Here is a 22,789-nt window from a genome sequence, read left to right as displayed (position 1 = left end):
TATTCTGCCACTCTTGGTATTCTTTTAGTTGTTTTTGACTGGATCTGGAAGGAGAATATTTTTCCTGATGCTTGATGCTGTGCTATTGCCCTCCCTTCTTGTAAGTTTTGGAAGGATCCCAAGATTTCTTCAAACTACCATCCACTTGCTTTAACGAGTTCTCTTTGTAAGATCTTTAAGAAAGGATGGTTAATCCTTGTCTTGTTTCGTACTTCAAATAAAAGAAACTAATTTTGCCTACTCAGTGTATGTTCTGACGACAGCATTCCACCATGGACTACCTGATTCGACTTGAAACGTTAATCAGGGAAGGCTTTCTCAAGCGACAACATCTTGTTTTGTATTTCTTTACCTTGAGAAGGCTCATATACATAGAGGTATGATATATTGCGAGACCTCCATTCATATGAGTTTCGTGGCCATTTGCCCATTTTTAATGGATTAGCGATTCCAAGTCCATGTGAGTTCAACACTTTCCCTTCTTGCCACAGGAATTTGGAGTCCCTCAGGGCTGTCTCTTGAGTGTCACATTTTTCATTATAAAGATTAATGCCATCAGTGGAAAACTCCCCTTACAATTGCAAACTGTCTCTATTTCGTGTCAGTCGTTGAGCATGAGGTTTATTGAGCAGAAGCTGTCCTAAATTGTTTGCTGAAGTGGCCCACAGCAAATGGTTTTACATTGTCTCTCTCTGAAATCGTTTCCATGTACTTCTGCCTCCAACAGGGTATTCATTTCGATCCCAAGCGCCATCTCAGAAAAGTTGTGCTTCTTGTGGTTCCTGAGGCAAAGTTCTTGGGTCTTATATTTGACTGTAAGCTGACTTTAATTCCACACATCAAGCAGCTACGCGTCATGTGTACAAGAGCACTGAATATTCTCTGTGTTCTGTCTTCCATTTCTTGGGAAGCAGATTGATATTATATGCTAAAGATCTACCGTGCCCCCATTAGATCGAAACTAAACTATGAATCTATGGTCTATGGCTTTGCCAGGTTCTTGGCCTTGAAGATGTTGGATCCCATTCACTATCTGGGGCTTCGGTTCTCCATGGGGGCTTTCCGTATTTCTCCGGTCCTGAGTGTGAATACAGTCTCATGAACCTTCTCTACACCTTCACTGTTTGCAAATGTCTTTACTGGACACTTCAAAACCTCGATCCTTATCATAGCATCCCGCCTTCGGTTGTATTTTTCTTCCTCAGTGGGCAATGTTTTTTTCGGGATACAACGTCTGCCATTGTTTCTTTTGGCCTTTGTATCTAGGAACAATTGGCCAAGTTGGGTCTGTTTTTGGATTACCTTATTGTCATCACTGGTCAGCCCATTCAACCACAGCTTATTACCATCCCCAAATGTGACATTTATTTGAGTTATCTTAAGAAGGTGGATACTCCCTATTAAAAGTACCGTCTTTTATTTGCCAAACATAGTTTGAACCATACTTCCATTCCCATTTATACAGATGGTTTGAAATCAGGTGACTCTGTAGCCTCTGTCATGGTTTGTTGTGATTTGGTGGTTGCATAAAGTTTCTCTGCCCACTGCCGAAGTGTACGCCATTTATTTTGCCCTGTATCACGTAGAAGATATGCAGTTCATTTAGTTCTCCACTAGCCCTAGAATCGCTTCACAATAGTTCTCGCCCTGTTCTCGTCGATATTCAAAATCGACTCACTTATTTCTCTTTATCATCTATTTCTGTCCAGTTTTTCTGGATACTTGGTCTCATCGGTACTCATGGGTACGAGCTCGCTGACACCGCAGCTAAGTCCGTCTGCTCTAGTACTGTCATTGTCGTGAGTGTTCCATAATTTATTCAAGGCACAGCTCCGTACCAGTTGGCAGTCGACTTGGAGTGAGCAGTGTGATAACAAGCTTTTCCAGATCAAACCTTCTGCTACTCTTTTGCCATGTTGCTTCTATGAAGATGGAAAGGAGGAAGTTGTCCTGGTTTGGCTACGTACTGATCACAGCTTTTAATACATCATTTTCTTTTATCTGGGACTGACACCCCAACCTATGTCTGTGTGACGATCAAGTCACAATAGCCCTTATTTTAGTGTCGTGTCGTTGTTACGACCGTGAGCAATGGCACCATGTTAAACTTACTTTAACCATGGGTTCACCCCTGACATTGGACTGTGTAATTGGCAGTGGTGACACTGTCCATCTGAGTTGTGTTTTTAAATTTTTAAAGGTCATTGGCCTAGTTAATTCTATTTAAGGTTTTAGTTCGAAAATTGGTTTTGTTTTGTTTTAACATGATTCCTTTTTCAAAATTTTAATAATTTTACTTTTATTTTTAATATTTAACCGGTTGTTTAGCACAGAGTATAATTGCTTTGCTCCAATAAACGTTAACCTACCAATCGAAGTTAGTGATACTAGCGGAGATAGCCTTCGTGTGTCTTTGCGCAAAATTCAAAAGAGACATGTTCTTTATTAACGAAATGAATTGGAGGAAGAGGTCGACGAAACTTCTCGGTATATAAACACTAATACCCAAAAAACTATGAAAGAGAGAGAGCGAGAGCAAAATGAATTAAAAATAATCTAGGTTACAAGTAACAGGTAGATATAAACAAAGGAAGTACTAAATTCTCTGGTTCACATTTTTTATTAGCAAATTGAATTAGTAGCCGTTTTATTTTACGAAAATGAGTACATTCGTTTTACCTTATATTAAAAAACCAACAGCTATGGGATTAAAATAAATTCTAACTACTTTGTGTTACGAAACAAAAAAAATATATATATATATTGATAACTATTAAAGTTAGCTATTAACTACTTTGGCTGACAATAAACGTGTTTATCTATAGTAATTATTTATTACAGTTGCTTATCTAAAAATAGTTGCTTTCATTATTAATTGCTTGTTTGTTTTTGAATTTCGCGCAAAGCTACTCAAGGGCTATCTGCGCTAGCTGTCACTGATTTAGAAGTGTAAGACTAGAGAGAAGGCAGCTAGTTATCACCACCCACCACCAACTCTTGGGCTACTCTTTTACTAACAAATAGTGGGATGATTGTACATTATAACACTCTCATGGCTGAAAGGACAAGCATGTTTGGTGCGACGTGAATTCGAACCCGCGACCCTCAGATTACGAGTCGAACGCCTTAACCTACCTGGCCATGCCGGGCCGTCACTATTAACTATTTTGACTCTTAAAAACAGATTTTGCATTATTATTAAGTTGAATTGTTAACTACTGTGTCTAAAAAGTGGTACATTAGTCGTTGACAAAGTGTGTTATTAAATATTATGTCTTTCCAAAACAGTTATATTCACTATTATTTACTGCAGCTTACAAAAACAAGATACTTTCATTATTAATTTTTCTAGTTTATTAACATCAGATAAATTCATGATTTAATACTCAGATTTAATAAAATCAAGTAGATTCATTATGATCAAAGTTTATTACTTTCTGCTCTGGCTGGTAAAAAAGTTGGTACTTTAACTGTTAAGAGCAAAGTGTATTTTAGTTATAAACAAATCAAACTATACAATACTTGGCTTTAGAGAAACTAGGCATATTTATTATTTTCAATGTGAATTGTGCACTACGCTGAATCCTTAAGAAAATAAGTACGTTCGATATTAACAAAGTTATTAACTGCTATGGATTACAAAATTCAGATACATTCATTATTATCAAAGTGGAGATTTAACAACTATGGCTTATAAAAATCAGCTACATTCATGATTAAATGCTTTGGATTACAAAAACAAAGTATATTCATTATCATCAAAAACGTGTATTTTCATTATTAATAAAATGTACTGTAATGTACGGTGACTTATAAAAAAACAGACATATTCGATATTTTCAGCAAATTGTGAAATACTATGGCTTATCAAAAAAATAATACATTCGTTATTAATTACTGTGACTTGCAAGATGCAAGTACATCCATTGTTAGTAAAGTTAATTATTAATCACTTTTGGTTATAAAAAACGTGTTACATTCATTATTAACTACTCTAACATATAAAAGTAAATTTGTGGTTTACAAAAGCAGATATGCTCATTATTAACTGTTAGGTTTTTACTTATGTGTGTGGGTGAGAATTCTTTACAGTACCTTTTCGGCAATAAAATTCAGTAATAAACAAACAGCACACAATCCATTTGCTTTAAAATTATATATTAAAAGAAGTGAAAAGCATATACATATCTTCGTTACGCAGTTAAACACTACAGCTAATACCAACATTTTAAATAATTCTTTTTTATGAAAAATCCACACAATATAATTCAGTTAATGTAGAACTCAAGACGAAATCTTCTTCTCTCTTTTTTGTAGCAATGTATTCTGCGATTATTGCAGTTTAAAAGTCGACATAATACATACTTTGAAGCTAATCTCACAAACACACAACTAACTTCACTTTTTTCAGTTTCACGTTCATACATTTATTTACTCCTTGCACTAACTTGGTCGTCTATTTATATATGTATACACTGCCCGACTGAGTCCTAGAATTTTTTACAAAGTATGAAATGCTATAATGTAACAATACTCACTTAAAGTAATGAGAAATATTAAGAAGGCTCGAATAACATGATTTTAATTCACAGAAACTGAACTACAAAAATAAGAGTCACAAACAGTTATGTAAGCAAACTTGCCATAAATTGTTTGTTTGGAATTTTGCACAAAGCTACTCGAGGGCTATCTGTGCTAGCCGTTCCTAATTTAGCAGTGTAAGACTAGAAGGAAGGCAGCTAGTCATCATCACCCACCGCCAACTGTTGGGCTACTCCTTTACCAACGAATAGTGGGATTGACCGTTACATTATAACGCTCCCACGGCTGGGAGGGCGAGCATGTTTGGTACGACACTTGGATTACGAGTCGAACGCCTTAACACAATTGGCGATGACGGGCCCTTGCCATAAGTAACGCCTCAAAAATACCAAGTTTAACACTCATTCATTATAACTCTCTTGTTAAATTACAGAAAACTGCCATGTATATCTAACATTAACAACGTGAATTACTTACTATTCTAGTTTTCAAAAAGAGGTGTGTTCATTTTTAGATGGATGAATTGATAACTGTGTGTTTGTGATTTCTTATAGTACAGCCACATCGGTCTATCTGCTGAGCCCACCGAGGGGAAACGAACCCCTGATTTTTGCGTTGTAAATCCGTAGACAAACCGCTGTACTAGCGAGGGGCTTTGAAGTGATAACAATCTTCTTTTAAAAACCAGTCATGTTCATAATGAAGATGAAGATAGTTGATAAAACATAAAACACTTTATTTAGAAGTTTCAAAACTTTCGGAATAACTTATTCTATCTTCAGCGAATTCTGAAAATCGTATTAGAAAGATGATTATTACTAAGATTATAACATAATAACATAATCATTACTTTACTTAGTTGCTGGGAAAAACTGTAAATAGGTGGACAAAACAATGTTTAAATAAATGTTTACATTACACAACAACTAAGTTAAATGTGAAAATTTAGAATAATTTTGCATCTAAGGAGCTTTGTGAAGCATTAAGGGTAAGTTGATCTTTAGCTTTGAGTAAATTTTTCTTAGTGTAGTGGTCAAGGTCTGAAGATCCTGTGATGATGATAGCATGATTTCAATAGTGTAAAGTATTATTTAACAATTATTTTGATCTTCTTTGAGAATCTTGGTGCAATAGTTAATGAAGAAATTACTGTGGATTTGGTTTATCTTGATTTTCAGAAAGCATTTGAGAAGGTGCATTACAAAAATTAAATTTATGGATGTGGGGGGTGTTGTTAAACTGAATAAAAAATTGGCTGGAGAGCAGATTTTTGTTTATTTTTAATTTCCAGTAACTTTACGTGAGGGGTATTTGCGCTATCTGTTTCTAATGTAGCAGTGTAATACTAGAGCGAAGACAGATAGTTATCACCACCCACAGCGTATTTTGTTCTCCCCACTGTCAAGCCACAATTTCCCATAAGTGTAGAAACCAGTTTGGCCACTAATTTTGGTTTTGTTCCTTTAATTTACACACTCAATACTTTTGGTCACACGTTTTTCACCCCTAATGTGTCTTGGATTAGATATCATGACATTTTGTTAATAGATACCAACAAACCACACCAACTAAGAAAGCGTTCGGGTTATAGGGCTCTTATTTAATCTCTGTCACTATTGAACCTACGTGTTTCCTCAACAACATTAGCTATACAATACTCAGTATATTATATGTGTGTGTATGAGTCTATCATGTGCACTTAAAGACTTGTATTCTTTCTTAACACAGAGAGTAATTTAAATTGTTATGGACTGGATAGTTCGACATCTATTCTTCATGATGACAAATAAAGCAATGGATTGACATATATAACTTAATATAATACCTTGACTGTTCATTTACTGGTATCTTTGGCGACATAGAATAGCATTTTATTACAGAATATGGTGTTCAGCTAGAACCTAAGTTGAATTGAGTGTGACAGGATGAATACACCAGACTGAAATCACATTAACAAAAAAGACTAAGTTCAACAGCATTTTGTCTGAGATTATTTAATTATTCGTTCTTTGATGCAGACAAATTGTATGGAGTTTAGCAGCTTATCAGTGGCACCATGTTACAGACCCACAGCTATAGAAACATAGGTAGTGGATGAGGACCATATTGATTAATATGTTAATAGCTAACCAATGGCAATCTGTTTGAATTTACTAGCATCTGTGATGATGTGTCATACATTTCAATATGTATGTACAAATAAGTATGTTTGTACTGTTGCATATATCAGGATGCCACATTATCTTATTTTTAGTATTGTATAAACAATTTTAATAAAACATCTTAGGGTGAAAAAAGTGCGTTCTAAAAACGTAAGTGTGCAGCTTCAAGCAATTTTACAACACATATTTATTTATTTGTTAATTAAGCAGGTCGTGTATTTTGTTCTTTCTACTATCCTGTTCCAAGTTGCTATAAGTGTAACTTCCAGTTTGGCCGCCAATTTTGGTTTCTTCATTTTAATCTTCATCAGTACTTTTTGATCACACTTTTTTTCACTCCTAAGATGTTCTTGATTAGATATCAAGAATATTTTCAATATGCACCAAAGAATCACAGAAAGAAAGGAAATGACACTCGATAGTAACCAACATTGACTTCAAGATTCAACCTTATTATTCGGAACAGATCTTTACTTTACAAAACCAACCAGATTTTTTAAAAATATATGGTGGTACGTTTTCCTCTCTCAGATAGTGTTAATAGTTACCTTTATACCAATACCATGGAAGTGAGATTAAAAGTTTTTTACTTCACCTGCATGCAATCGGTGCAACCGTATCAAGCATTATTATTTAGGCTATATGCTTAAGCTAATATTACGTGGCACTAAACTCTCTTTAATTAAGATAGTTTTATGAAATTTAGTAAATTTGTGTTGAAAAGTTGATAATGAGAAATGAATAATAACCATCCAACTGTATGACTTTTTTGAAAACTTGATCTAGAAACTGCTGATTCAGTTTGCTTGACTCGTAGTTTTGTTGGTCTAAAAAGTCCTGTTTAAACTGAATGACAAAACATTAAAACAGTACACTTTCACATCTATATGACGCTGTGATATTAATTTAAACCGATAGCTCATGTGACGTTTTGCATAAGCATACGCAAAAATTTGTCAAACTTGAGCCTCTTTTGTTGAATAACCTTGGACATGTAGCATATATTTACACAAAATGAGAGTGATAACTATACTTTTCAAAAATCGATCAACGTAATGAAGTAAAAACGTTGGTGTTATATCTCAAGTATAGTAGTTCTTAATGGGTTGCCTCAAAATTTGATTTGTGAACTAAGACCTTAGTAACGCACATCTAATGAAAATATGTAATAGTGTGTATTATACTACAGTCTGAGATCCAGAAAGTGAAATATCAATAAGTTATCACTTAATGTTCTACAGTATACTGTTTTCGCCGCACGATTCGCTACTCTGTCTTGGTAAATCAAATGTGTTCTCAAAACAAGTAAAATTTTTAATATAGATACTAAGATTTAGATATTAAATAAACGGTACTTATTGACCTTTATAGCAGCCTCTCACTGGTACAGCGGTTTGTCCGTAGGTTTACAATGATTGAAACCAGATGTCGATACTCATGGTTGGTAAAGTAAAAACACACATTACGTCGAAGCATAAGACAAATGAGGGCAGATAACTAGTTTTAGTGGTATTTATATTACATTTTAATTGTTAAATCTTTTTCTTTATTATTTAGAAATAAACAAGTTAAAATTAGCTTGTATTTTGTAATTGCACTTAATTATGCAATTCTGTAACAGATACCAATAAAATACAACGAGATAACACTATTATATTTATTCACCATTCTTTAAATATAACCAAATGTGTTGTTGTTTTTTTAAAATTTCGTGCAAAACTACACGAGGGCTACTCTTTCACTAACGAATAGTGGGATTGAACCACATATCTAAAACGGAGAGCATATTTGGTGGGGCGACACTCGAACCAACGACCATTGGCAAACGCTCCAACTACCTGACGATGCTGTGCCAGATTAGAAACATCAACATTGTCTTGAAAATTAGTTTAATTTTGCAATAAATCATCCATAGTTAAAAACTGAGTGATGACAGTTTTGAATATCTTCATCTTTAAGGTAAAAATATCTGCCACACAGCGATAATCTATACATTATGAAGCTCATAATTTCTAGGCATCCAAGTATTGATTATCCCTCTGTGTTTGTTTTATAACCCTTGGTTATTTGTTGTTTCGTTATTAAAATATAGATATATTTCTCATAAAATTAATTAGTTTCACTTGCATTTTCCAAAACTCAAGTGAATAGTAGCTTCTTACTGAATATTTATGTAATAAATTGAAGTTTTATTTTATTATTTACGTGATACATATCTATATCTTTAATTTTTAGAGGATCAGCGTACAGTATATTACAAGTTCTTAAGTGAATACATGAACCACTATGGATCACAGAGTTAAAGAAAATAAATATGACATATCAGGTGAAAAAATTCTTCGTTCTCCACGTTCTGCTATTAAGATACCTGATATGACTTTTCCAGAATTTATGTATCATTACTTAGAAAAAAATGGAGACAAACGGCTTTTGGTGAGTGTTTGACTTATAGGATTAAAGCTAATTTTATAAATATGTTGTTGTCATTATGACGGACAGCATTAGTTGTAAGCTTTAAATAAAATCTATTTTACCAAAATTAATGTAAATGTGAATAACAAACTGTAAAGAATTAAAGAAAATAAAACTATAATTTATGTGTTTAATGACTAGACAGTGTTCATGTTATTTAAAGGCTTCTCCAATGGTCTGGAACAGTGTGTCAGCCTTATCAATGTTTAATTCGGTTTTAGGATTAGACAGCACCATTGGAACTGTTTTTATATTTTTACAACACTTGAGTTTCTTAGTATCTTTCAATGGGATACACAGAGTGGTCAGACTGAAGAAGTTAAACTTGATGAAACCATCTATACTGTCTGTGCTCCAGAAACAAACCTTGGAGAAGAAAACCTGCATAGTTTAGGTTTCTTCATGCCAGAAATCTTCTTCATTACCTTTTTGTTAGACACAGTTTCAAGCTTAGGGTCACTCTCAGAATCCTTGAAACAGTGTGGTATTCCTTGCCAAAGTTAAAAACAATGTAATCCTCCATCTCTCAAGGTAATCAAACAAATGCTCTCACATCAAATCAACAATACATAATGAAAAAGAAATACATTAAGACAGCCCAAAAGCTAGAAATTTAGAGTATTGTAGCTAAATTAAGGATTGAAAACGTTTGGTGAATTCTAATAAGTCAGGAATTGAGCTAATAGGAATATACATTGCTCGGTTCTAGCTAATAAGATACAATTGTAATCTGTTCTACCATTGCATATATGAAGTAAGAACTCAGTTATGGTTGTGTGTAATTCCCCATTGTGCTGCTCATTTATTAATCGAGATGTTGGTCTATCTAAAGTCAGCAAATAGTATAGCAGTACATTTTTCCAAATTCCAGCCAGATTATCAATTAGTACTTCAGATTTACCTTAGCAATACTCTAAATTATTAGTGATTTATCAGATTTATTTTGCTATCGAGGACGTGTTGGTGGTGAAACAATGTATCGCTGGTTGTGCTTGAGCTATCAAACACTGAAGACAAAAACAATATTGTTATTATGAATGGGTGTTTGTGTCCAGAGACTCATGGTCCGTCTTCATAATCAAAACAATGATGTATCAGTGTTGTCAACTTGCTACTCAGCTCTGAATGATTTGGAGAAATTTTGTGACCACTTATGAATTTGATATATCACCTCTCATTGAAAAGCTGTAATGAAACTTCTATATTATTGTTTATACATTCAAAAATTTTAATTGCAGATGGATATCAATCACCACGGAAACCTCCACTCTCTTAATTTTAATAGGTGAAATCTATAATGTCCTTCACACCTATTTATTCACATCAATCTGTGTGCTTTGCATAGACTACCCAAGCTTGGCATCAACATGTCATCTTATTTGTACATTTAGGTTTAGCAGAAAATCCCATTAAGCATCCCAGAAATATTTTGCCCTAGACTCTTCACTAAGGCAAGAGTGTTCTGTTAGACATTAATGGTTAAAGAACAATATTTATAAGAGGAATTCTAAACAATACTATATTCTGAGGTCATGAACCTTTCATGATGGCTAGATCTTATGCTCACTCATAAGATTGCATTTGGAAACTATCATTTCCAAGTTTCGTTAGGTATACAATGTTAGTAGAATGGAGTGTATGTGGATATAAAATGTAAAGCAAAATAACAAATTATATTCACAGCCTAAAGCTTTTTAAATGGTTATAATAATTTCTAAGTTTAAGTAAAGAAGATTACAATTTCGTCAATCATACCATTTCTGGTGTTCGCATTACTGTCTTACAAAGTAAGATATTGTACATATTTTAGTTGTTTTTTGTACATGATTTTATATAGACAATAATATTAGTAAGAATGTGATTCCCAGAAAAGATGCTATCCGATAGACGTACCTTTAGGTAACAATTTCAACAAGGTATCCAATTTATTCAGATGTGTCTAAAATTAAAATTGCAAATTTTAGAGTTAAATGAAATGAAAATTATTGAGCATTCAAACAATAAGAAGCAAGCATAGAGTCACAGTAGATGACATTTCAAAAGTAGTGCAAGATTTGGGAAGACATTAGGATATTCTACTCACCTCTAGACAAGCAACTCCACAATATTGTATTTGATCATTTAAGAGCTTGAGTTTAACAGTGTTCTGATATCTTGCACTTAACTATCTGAATCAGATATTACTTGGGATTTCTGTACTCTAAATATCCACTCACTCTGTTACTGTGATAATAAATTCTCTAGAGACACGGATTTGGTATTATGAGTCTGCATCCATAGTTTTATATTAGATAATGACCCTGTGAAAGCACATCTGTTTTTATTTACAAATATCTGGATTACATTTGCAGTTAAATGGTGTGTCATTCAGTGTCTTACATAGAGTCTTTCTCTTCACTTCTTCTATCTTCCCCCTTTTTTATTTTCCTCATCTTCCCGATCAACAATGTTTGTTGCGTTTTGAGATCTTGGTATTACATTGTTTGGACAAGAAAGCCATCAAGAGTGTCCTTCATACTGAAAAGTGTACTATGCCTGACATCTTCTTTTTCACATATCTCCACAAATTGGCTGTTTTATCTCCCTTGACATATTGCCCACCTCTCTTTGTCATACTTCAAATTATTCATAATATTTGATTAGTTATCCCTTCTTTTACTTCTTTATCTAAGAAAGAAAGGATTATTTGACTCCAGTATTGTAAGTTACTAACCTATACACTCTTATCATTGCTATAGCTACAATATACCTCATGTTCAGCTGAAGGGTTGTGTAAATGCTCAGTTATGCATCACACTTTTCTGTTCATCACAGCAACACGTAACTTTTTTTTTTTCCATACACCTGTCCAATAGAAAAGTATACCCTGCATGAACTGAATGTTGTTTCCATAAGTGTTGCCCATCTGTTAAGTTCTCATTGTAGGGTTTCAATTATTTGCTTTGAAGGGAATTAATCTAGAATTTTACACTTGCATAGGCCCATCCACAACATCGATATGGAAATCTAGATATTGTGTGCAGTGAGGTTATGATACGACTTTAGAAGTTAACACTTTTTTACCTAAAACTGTATTTCCAATAAATACTTAACTACTCTCTATTCATTTATTCTCTACTGCTTCATCTAAGAATGAAATTAATTTTGTTTCATACTTCCTATTATTTGATGTTATTATTATTATAAGGCATCTTCTCCTTATTTTACTTCTGATATTTACATAAATAGAAATTATGTATTTATTAACAATGAATGTTTTTGTTAGATTTTTGTTGAATATAGAAATATAGGTAATTTACAGAGGAAAAGAATATACTAGGAACAGAAATTTAATTGTGCTATTTATTTATAAAGCAAAGAAATTTAGTTTTACTTTTGTCAATATAGGTGGCGTACGATAATTCTTCTTCTTACACCTACGAGGAAGTTGCTTTCTACAGTCGTCGATTTGCAAGTGCACTCATACGGCAAGGATTGAAATCTGGGGATGTATTTTGCATCTGTGTGACTAACAACATCAATTTCCCAATAGCTGTTCTAGGAGCAGTTAGTGCAGGGGCAGTTATTGTTCTTGGAAAACCTTATGAAACAGAAAGTAATTTAGATTCTAGAATAAATTTAATTATTTGGTCTGTAGTTTTTATAAAAGAAATGTAAGTTGAAGAATTTTTGTATGCATCAAATGCTCCTCCTCCGTGGTTCAACATATTCTTCAACCTTTTCTAAAACTTTAAACGTGCTCGCCCTTTTAGTCGTGGGGGCGTAATAATGTTATGATCAATTCCAATATTAGTTTGTAAAAAAGTAAACCAAGAATTGGGTGTAAGTGTTTTCTTATAGCAAAGCCACATCGGACTGTCTGCTGAGTCCAACGAGGGGAATCGAACCCCTGATTTTAGCGTTGCAAATCCGTAGACTTACCGCTGTACAAGCGTGGGACCCCAAGAATTCGCAGTGGGTTGTGATAACCAATTACTTCCCTATAGTTTTACACTGCTGAATTAGGAACGGCAAATGCAGACAGCCCCCAGATAGGTTTGAGTGAAATTCCAAACAAACCCTTTCTTCTTCTTACAGTCCTTACTCCCTAATACATTCACTTCTTTTTCTCTGTATGTTAAAATTAAAGCAAGAATAGTATAAAATGACAGCAACTGTGCTTCTGTATTTTACAGAAAAAATAAAAGGAGTAAAGGAAATTATATACAAAATTTACAAATCAACATATAAAAACAAAGCATAAGCATCAATAGTAACAAGAAATATTATGTACTAAGGAGTAAAATATTAAAATATGTTATATATATAGAAATTATATATATAGAAATGTGATAAAATGTACATCTCTTTCTCTCTTCAATAAAGCCTGGAAGAAAGGTTCATATGGAAGTGCTTGTAAGAAAATGGTTGAAAATGAGAAGGCTCTTTTCAGCTTGAAATTAATGATTTCACATGTGATTCCATCAATTATTAGTAGAACTTTAAAAAATTAGCTGAGAATGATATCCTTCAACAATTTCGGTTACTCATTTTTGACGGACTTCCTTTTCCACAACACTACTTTTTCTGTCTTCTTGTCTTTGGCCATTTTGGAAGTGGATGTAATACTGGTTGCGGGAAGACCAGCAATGGTGTACGCAGATTATTGTGGATGAGAAGGACAGTCTTTTTTTCTCTGAAGGTAAGTCAGGCTTCTCCAGCAACAGCGAATTTATGAAAGCTGGTTGTATCTGGATACACATTAATTTACCTGATTATTATCTTCGCTGACTTGGAGGAAAGAAACTTTTCTTCAGAGAAGGGGGTGAAAAAGAGGAAAATCACTTTATCTATTGTGTCTGTAAGTAAATTCGTTAGTACTTCATTGGGTATCTAGTAAAATTTTTATGAATTTCATTAATATTCTATTTACGTAATTAGAAAACAACATTATACACATATACACTTAAACTACTGCATGTATATTCAATAATCTGCTTAAACTTAAAATTCTTAAGAGCACGTGCTTTTAAAAATCAAATACCAACTACTATCACTATTTAACTCCAGTTGTCACAGCTGCAAGTATACTGATTTTTTTGTCATTTAACCACATCATTATGAACAATTATAAAAGCCATCGCAATGATAATCATAAAAGCCAAGCGTTGGTCTGTCTGTCAGTTAGTGAACGTTGTTTTCTCTAAATTTCATAAGCTACACAGTTTAATTCAACTTTTCTCCTGTACTTCTTCTCTCTTTTTTGCTGCTAGTTCTCATTTCAGCAGCGAGTATACGGAGTTACAACGCAAAAATTAGGGGGTTGATTTCCTTGGTAGACACAGTGGATAGCTCGATTTGGTTTTCTACAAGAAAACACACACATCCCATTTTAGCTGAATTTAATTACTAACATAGACATAAGTAGCTCCCAATTTCGACAGTGTTTCTGCTATAGACACACTTGTGAAAATTGAAAATTGTGTGTGTTTGTGAATTTCGCACAAAGCTACTCGAGGGCTATCTGTGCTAGCCGTTCCTAATTTAGCAGTGTAAGACTAGAGGGAAGGCAGCTAGTCATCACCACCCACCGCCAACTCTTGGGCTACTCTTTACCAACGAATAGTGGGATTGACCGTCACATTATACACTCCCACGGCTGGGAGGGCGAGCATGTTTGGTACGACACTTGGATTACGAGTCGAACGCCTTAACACAATTGGCGATGACCACGGCCTGAAAGTAACGCCTCAAAATACCAAGTTTAACACTCATTCATTATAATGTTAAATTACAGAAAACTGCCATGTATATCTAACATTAACAACGTGAATTACTTGGGCTACTCTTTTACCAACGAATAGTGGGATTGACCGTCACATTATAACGCCCCCACGGCTGAAAGGGCGAGCATGTTTGGAGCGACGAGGATGCGAACCCGCGACCCTCAGATTACGAGTCGCACGCCTTTACACACTTGGCCATGCCAGGCCTGTTGAAAATTATCACATCTATATGAATGGGAATTATTATGGTAAATCCTTTTTTAAAACAAACTACAGGTACCAGTTATCTGTGTAGAAGAGAACAATGTATAACAGGGTGACACCACAATATAACTTGAAAATGCATCTGTGGTTAAATTAAAAAAAAAAAACAAACTTTTCGTGTAATGTATAACAATGGATGATGACTAAAGATTAGTGAAATCGTAATTTGTATTTTCTGTATTTTTGTATACTGTTATCGTATACTAATCAAATAAAGTTAACCATACCACAGGTATTCTACATTCCTGTCTTAACAGCTAAAAATAAAGGAGGTACATCTATTGTTTGCTTATCTTGAATTTCACGCAAAGCAATTTCACGAGGGCTATCTGTGCTAGGCCTCTCTAATTTTGCAGTGTAAGACTAGAGGGAAGGCAGCTAGTCATCACTACCCACCGTAAAAGCTTAGACTACTCTTTTACCAATGAATAGTAGGATTGACCGTCACACTATATAGTCACATGGCTGAAAGAGCAAGCATGTTTGGTGTGATGGGGGATTCGAACCCACTAATTTCAGATTTCGAGTCGAGTGCCTTAACCATCTGGCTATGCCGAGCCTTAAGGTACAGTTACTCTTGAACCAGTCAACTTATAAGTTACATTTTGAATGCTTGGCAGATACTACACGCAAAAACACAACATTTCATTAAATTAAAATTAATGTGTAAGCAAAAATTTCTCCAAACATTTAAATTATTGTCTAGAACTGTAATGCCACAATTATTTTGAGAGACATTTGGGGAAAAATATGAGGATAAGCAATACACTAGCCTAGCTTCTATTTCCGGGTTTAAACAGCACAGTTATATTGGGCACGCCTGGTCCAGAGTTTTTGGTTGTTTATTGAGGCCGCCTTGAGATAGTTATAAATAACAATATATAATCTAAACTAATGTTGCTAGTTTCTGTAAAATAACATTCTTTTTCAGGGCTACTTACTTTGGTGAATTATTAAAATATATATACTGTAGCCGAAGCACAATCTGGTGTTATCTAAACTTCTGTACTGTGACTTTGAAACGTGTTCACTATACCATAGTAAAAGTTCTTTCAAAGTTGTACTCCGCATCGTATATCTGCATGTAAGAAGTTTTGTTAAAAGAACTGGTTTCAAAGGACGAGTAATAATTGTATTTAAGTATTGCAATATGTCAAAGTATATGTATATTTTATTACTATCATTTCTACAGTATTGTTGAAATGTGTCCATGTTGAGTCACTGAGGTGAAAGATATTCTGTATATATTAATAGTAACTGAACAGAAATTGATGCTTTTGATACAGTAGTTTTACAGTCTCACTCTATCTTCTTGGAAAATAATGATAAACAAAGTTGAAATAAATATGAAACATGTTAAAAATTTCAAAAAATTATGCATGCCAAATCTTAATTATGATTAAAACTCCAGACTTGTTAATTCTTTTTTTCATCGTTAGAAATATTTTTCTTCATACCTAATTACTGTAAGCGTAAGGAGAGTACACGATTAAAAATTTAAAAGTTGACAAAATGTCCACTTTATGTAACGATAAAATGTTATTATTGATGTTTACGATTATGTGCTAAAATATAAAAGAAAGAAACTGGAATCTGGAACAAATGTAACTATTTTTTGAAAGACTCCTTCTCAGTGTAATTACCTAGATACTAGTGATGATAATGCACAAAAACTAAACTCCTTTTTACTGTTTAATTTTATTAACAAATATAAACTACTTCAGTCTTCTGAAACTACATTCTTTTAGAAAAGTTCCTATCAGCGCAGATAGCCCTCATGTAGCTTTGCGCGAAATGCAAAACAAACAAACAAACAAGTTCCTATAATGTTTTTAAAATTTTAATCTATCTCCTGTTGTGGTAAGTTTCCTGATTTCTAATGCTAAAATCAGAGGTTTAATTCCCTTGGTGGACACAGCAAATAACTCAATGTGGGTTTACTATAAAACACACGCACACATACACAATCTTCTGATTTCAGTTTTGGAATGATATATGTAACAATAACCACAAAGTGATTAGGGTAATGTGAAGCAGTGATAATTTTTATGAGTGACATTTTTATAATAATTGTACTAAAAAAAGGATTAATTTATTATAATTATAAAAATATCTCAAAAATGTTTGATGAAATATTTTTAAAACTTATCATCAGGAAGACTAAGGTAAAGATGACTGAAAACAAATGTTTTTATTAATTTAACCTCAAATCCATTAATTATCACTACACATTCAAAGGAATTAATGATTGTGGTAAATACATTGATACTAATCCTTTTCTTTTATAAGACAATATTTGTGTAAATTAAAAATTAAAACAAAGCTGCTAACAGCCTTATCAGCAAGAGTTATGTTTTATCTAGTTATGCCAGATCTTCTTTATCACTAACTTCTTTTATGCTCTTGCTTTCTTTATTGTTTTATAAAATGAATTTATATAAGTATGTTTTGTATGCATTTATGGATTATATCCTTAATTAAATTTGTCTGTTTTCTAACTGTAATTACTGTTTCCTAACTTCATAAATCTTTATTGATTAATTCACTGTTAAACAACAAAATACAAGAATATTGATAAACATGGTTGTTTTATTTTATCCAATAAGATGAGCTGCGATATACTCTGGAATCCACTAATGCTGTTTATATCTTAGCGGAAAAAGAAATGATTGAAAAAATCAGAAATTCTACTCAAAACCTTGTCAACTTTAAGGCAAGATTTAAATGAATTTATGTTCTTATGTGTTTATGTTACTTTTTGTACTTTAGTGTTTAGAGATGGTGGGTCTTAAATAATGATATAAGAATAATTTTTAACTGAAAAATTAAGCTGTAAAAGGATGTTGTTGTAATAGTCTCTCTATTTAATGTAGAACTTTGTGATAAATTAGACTAGGAAATATGTTAGACTTCAATAAACTTGATGAAAATTGATCAGTGTTCAAGTACATAAAATGATTTGTCTGCATTTCATGACATTTACAAATCAGTAAATTTTTCTGATACAGACTAGGTATATATTTTTCATAATAACATTGATTGAACTTAAATACTTAAATATACAGACTAGGTATATATTTTTCATAATAACATTGATTGAACTTAAATACTTAAATATATATAAATAATGATAGGCAATTAATGTAAAAGTATGAATTATTGATAAATATACTAAAAATAAATAATGGGATTATATGAATCATTTGATAATTTTAATAAGGAATTGTTACATATCTTTTATGAAGTCACCTAATAAATATGCTCTTACTCCATAAAATAATTGTGTTGTGAATTAATGAATAGTTGTGTAGGAAGGATAACATTACTTGATCATAAATATATATATTAGTTACTAAAGTAATTTTTTTCATACAGGATATTTTCGTGTTTGGAAAAGCTGAGGGCTGTTTTAACTTTTATGACATAATACATGATGATGATGGTTTAACTTATATTGGACCTCCAAAAATTAACCCCAAAGAAGCTCCCTTGATTTTGACATTTACAAGTGGGACAACTGGTCTACCAAAAGCTATTGTTCATACTCACCATGGAATTATTGCCTCGATTATGCAACTTACGTGAGAAGCACATTATAATTAAATGAGTTTAATTTGTGTATTCCCACATTAATGATTGAAAGGTTTATTATATAAAAAAATATCTGTTTTGTACAGTAGTAGCCAATTATATCTGACATTGTTCTCCTAGTGTTAGGTACAAAATAGAACCTGTTTCTTCCAGCTTATTCAGTTTCTAAAGTTATTGTAATGGTAAATATATACAATAGTCTACTCAAAACAATCTTTGTAAATAGGCCAGAAAATTGTAAGTAACAAAAATATTTTCATGTTACGGATTCGGAAAATCTCCCTGATTATCTAAACATATTTATATAATTATGAAAGTAAAATACAGCATTTTTGTACTACACTTCATACTTTGTGTCTGAAAATAACCAAAAAATTAGCAGCAGATTATGTTACTTCACACAATCTAACATTAGTTGTACATGTGTATATATGTTTCTGGATTTATTTTAAAAATTATGTGTTTCTTTTTTCACTAGCCACCCCACTTCGCTTAAGTTGTCATTGGAAGATATTGTCCTATCAACATATCCTTTTTGTCACTTAGGTACTTTCATAATACTGTGCTCAATAATAAAATGCAATGCATCATTCATCGTGATTCCATATTATGACTTTGACATGGTTCTGAAAAGTATTCCTTATCACAAAGTAAGAATCTCGAAATAGGTATAATTATGTTAAATTTTAAGAAAATGTAACATTTAAATGAACATGGAAAAACTAAAACAAGAGAAAAAAATAAAGTAAATATGATACATATGATAAGTGTATCATCTAATTAATAAAACAATTACTCCCTCAACATTAAGGTACAAGATAAAAAACTTGAGAAATCAAAACTTTTTAATTTACTGTTTTAATATAAGATAAAATTTAAAGATAAAGGTAAATCTAGTAAAGCATAGTTTTTACAGATATACATTTTCTTTATTTAGTCTGCACATCATGCCATCTTATACACTATCTCTATATATATATATAAGTTGTATACCTCTTCTTTTTGTGTAACCTATTATGGAAGTCCTAGAAGCCAGATTTTTCATTCTCAGTTGTTTTATAGGTGTTATTTTTTGTTTTTTCTGAATTTCGCGCAAAGCTACTTGAGAGCTATCTGTGCTAGCTGTCCGTAATTTAGCAGTGTAAGGCTAGAGGGAAGGCAGCTCCTCTTTACTACCCACCGCCAACTCTTGGGCTACTCTTTTACCAACAAATAGTGGGATTGATCGTTACAATATAATGCCCCCACAGCTGAAAGAGTGAGCATGTTTTACAGGTGAAATGATGTTAACTACATAGCTAGTTTTAATACCCTTTCAGATACGTAATCAACATTTCGACAACCCAAATATTCCACAGCATACTCGTCATTTTTACACACACAGTTTGCTCTAGTAGAATATATGACCTTAGTAAATGTAGTTTTGTGACTAGACAGAAAACATGTAGTTTTCATACCACGTTTTGAAATTTTGTTGAAAGAAAGTCTCAGTTTACTTCTCTTGGAATTACTCTTCTAAACTTCTTTATAAAATACAGTCAGTCTCAAAGCATATTTCAATGACTGTTTAGTTTGCTTTGGTAATCAAGACTTTATATCAGAAGATGTTCCTATAAGTACATTTATTAATTCGGTGTAAAAGCATGAACCATGTATGTGCAGTAAATAGATGTAGCATGATTTATTTATTTATATACAGGTGATAAATACTCTTTATTAAAAACGATTTTTAGGCCATACATACTCTAGTGTTAAATATTTCAGACTATTAATCAAAAGGTCTCAGAGTTTGAGCCATTACCTGATGCTAAAAACTCTCCACTCTTTACATATGAACCATGTAATTGTAACTGTCACTTGTACCATTCACTTAAAAGAAGCCACAAAATATTCTGCATGGGTAATGCTCCATCTGTCAGAAATTCTGAATTAGAAATTTTGTAGCTGGTAGTAAAGGATCTGTGATCTGGTTGTTTGATATGTTTTACATAAAATTCCATTCAAGTTAAAAAGTTGAGAAAAATAAAAAGGAATTTCATGTTCATTGTAAGAGCTGTAAAATTTTGTAACATTATTCCAATTATCATTTAAGTCTTTATTTAGAATATTTTCTTTTCCAGCCAAAACTGGTTTTTGCCATTGTTGCTTTTGTCTATAAATTACTAATGGACCCAAAAGTTCAAGATTATGATCTTACCAGCATAAAGGAGATTATAACAGGTGCAGCACCTTTAAATTGGAAAGCAAATGAAGAGGTTATCATGAAAAAGTTCCCATGCTTGGAAAGTGTTCGACAGTGTAAGAAACAAATTATAGGTATCAATTATGATATATGATATATATATACAAGTTTATAAGTAAATATTTGGTGGAAAAATATCGATTTTGTGAAACACTGCTAAAGAGATATATCTAATTTCCTTGTTCTTCATACTTAAATATTACTGTTACTAGAGAGTTTAAAAGCAACATCGCTATAAGAGCTGATTAAGACTTGTAGAACTAATAAATTTATTTCTGTTTCATAATACTGTAAGTTTAACGAGTATAATTCAAACTTATATTTACCTAATACATGTTATGTTTAATATATTTTACAGCTGTAGAAAGTAAGCTATATTTCTTCTGAATCTATATTGTTGCCTGACATTGTAAGACTTATACTAAAAACAGTTTTCTTCCACCTAATGAAAGAATGAGTATCTACAACCACCAAAAGACTGCATTATTATGTCTACAACATGCATATAACTTTCTACCCTAATTATTAATAAAAGAACAGTTTTATACCTTCAAAATCATACAATATATCTGAATGCATACATTTTTTATACATAAAAATGTGCAAAACTATTTAGAACAGTATCTGCTAAAAGTTACCATTCAGCTTCCATATTCACAAATATAACAGAGCTGAAGTAAGAGAGATAATATTACAACTACTTTGTAAAAAAAACATGATATAAAAGAAATGATATCTCCTGTATTATCACAGAAAAAAGGCAATTATTTTCTGAACAAATACATTTTTTTAGAAACAGTATTTACTGATACCTATAAGAATACTTATGAAAACAGCTAAACTTTAAATAATTGTCTGAAATAATAAGTAATACAAATAAATAAATATGTGAAGTAGTACCAGCTACAGGTTGGATTTCTCAAACCTTTTATTACTTTATAGCAATTACAGATTATGTGTCATGGTGAAAGGCAAGACAGCAAAACCAGTGTTTTACATAATACAAAAAAAATTGTATTTTCATTCATTTTTATAAAAAAGAACAATAAAATTTACTAATTTTCATTAAAGAACAAACAGTTGTCATTTAAACCATACATACAGGAGCATTAAAATTATAATCCAAATCATCTTTATTCGTGTATATAGTGTACGGTTTGAGTGAGTTAGTGCCTGTCTCTATTGTGGAAGAAGGAAGTGTTCTTCCTAATTCTGTTGGAAAGTTAGTTTCATCAACTGAATTAAAGGTTTGTAACACTGAGAAGTAGAATAGTATCATGTAATATATAAATGGTATATTTGTGTAATTAGATTTTGTCAGAATCAAACAGTTGGTAAAATAATTCATATTTATTAAAAAGCTATTATAAGAAAGTTCTATTCAACATCTTTGAGGAGAAAGGGACCTACTTTTTCATTCTGATTTTTCACATTGATACTGTATTTTGCATTTTTGTATAACTGGTAAAAATGGAAGTTGTGTCATCAATTTTTAATAAAAAATAACAATTTTGTTTTTGTTTAATTTAAAGAAGTACCTTATGCAAGTTTACAGAAAACAATAATAAGACACCAATATTATAATGTAAAAATAATTAAAGAATTATAAAAAATACAAAATGAACTAGTTTTGAATTAGCTAAGCTTGTCATTGTAAAGGAACATAGTAATATGTTTTCAGCTTCATGCATATTTAAGTTCAAAACATCCCCAGAAGGGTCAAGGTTCACTAATGGTAACAGAATGTAAAC

General features: G+C 32.3%; 1 protein-coding gene across 3 annotated transcripts in view; it reads left to right on the top strand.

Annotated features, from left to right (window-relative positions):
* Nucleotides 1-22,789, top strand: part of LOC143244496 (uncharacterized) — a 45,342-nt gene that overhangs the window by 6,011 nt on the left and 16,542 nt on the right. For 2 of the 3 annotated variants that reach the window (XM_076489284.1, XM_076489283.1), the window contains exons 2-8: nucleotides 8,940-9,137; nucleotides 12,564-12,771; nucleotides 17,812-17,918; nucleotides 18,581-18,786; nucleotides 19,275-19,446; nucleotides 20,917-21,112; nucleotides 22,188-22,285. In XM_076489284.1, coding sequence (XP_076345399.1) covers nucleotides 8,991-9,137; nucleotides 12,564-12,771; nucleotides 17,812-17,918; nucleotides 18,581-18,786; nucleotides 19,275-19,446; nucleotides 20,917-21,112; nucleotides 22,188-22,285 — 1,134 coding nt within the window. In that variant the 5' untranslated portion in view covers nucleotides 8,940-8,990. The remainder of the gene's footprint in view (nucleotides 1-8,939; nucleotides 9,138-12,563; nucleotides 12,772-17,811; nucleotides 17,919-18,580; nucleotides 18,787-19,274; nucleotides 19,447-20,916; nucleotides 21,113-22,187; nucleotides 22,286-22,789) is intronic. The other variant, XM_076489285.1, reaches the window with a different exon arrangement.

The sequence above is a fragment of the Tachypleus tridentatus genome, chromosome 2 (genome assembly GCF_004210375.1).
Source record: "Tachypleus tridentatus isolate NWPU-2018 chromosome 2, ASM421037v1, whole genome shotgun sequence".
Lineage (NCBI taxonomy): Eukaryota > Metazoa > Arthropoda > Merostomata > Xiphosura > Limulidae > Tachypleus > Tachypleus tridentatus.
Note: the sequence above shows the minus strand (reverse complement) of the source record. Positions and strands in the feature narration are given on the sequence as shown.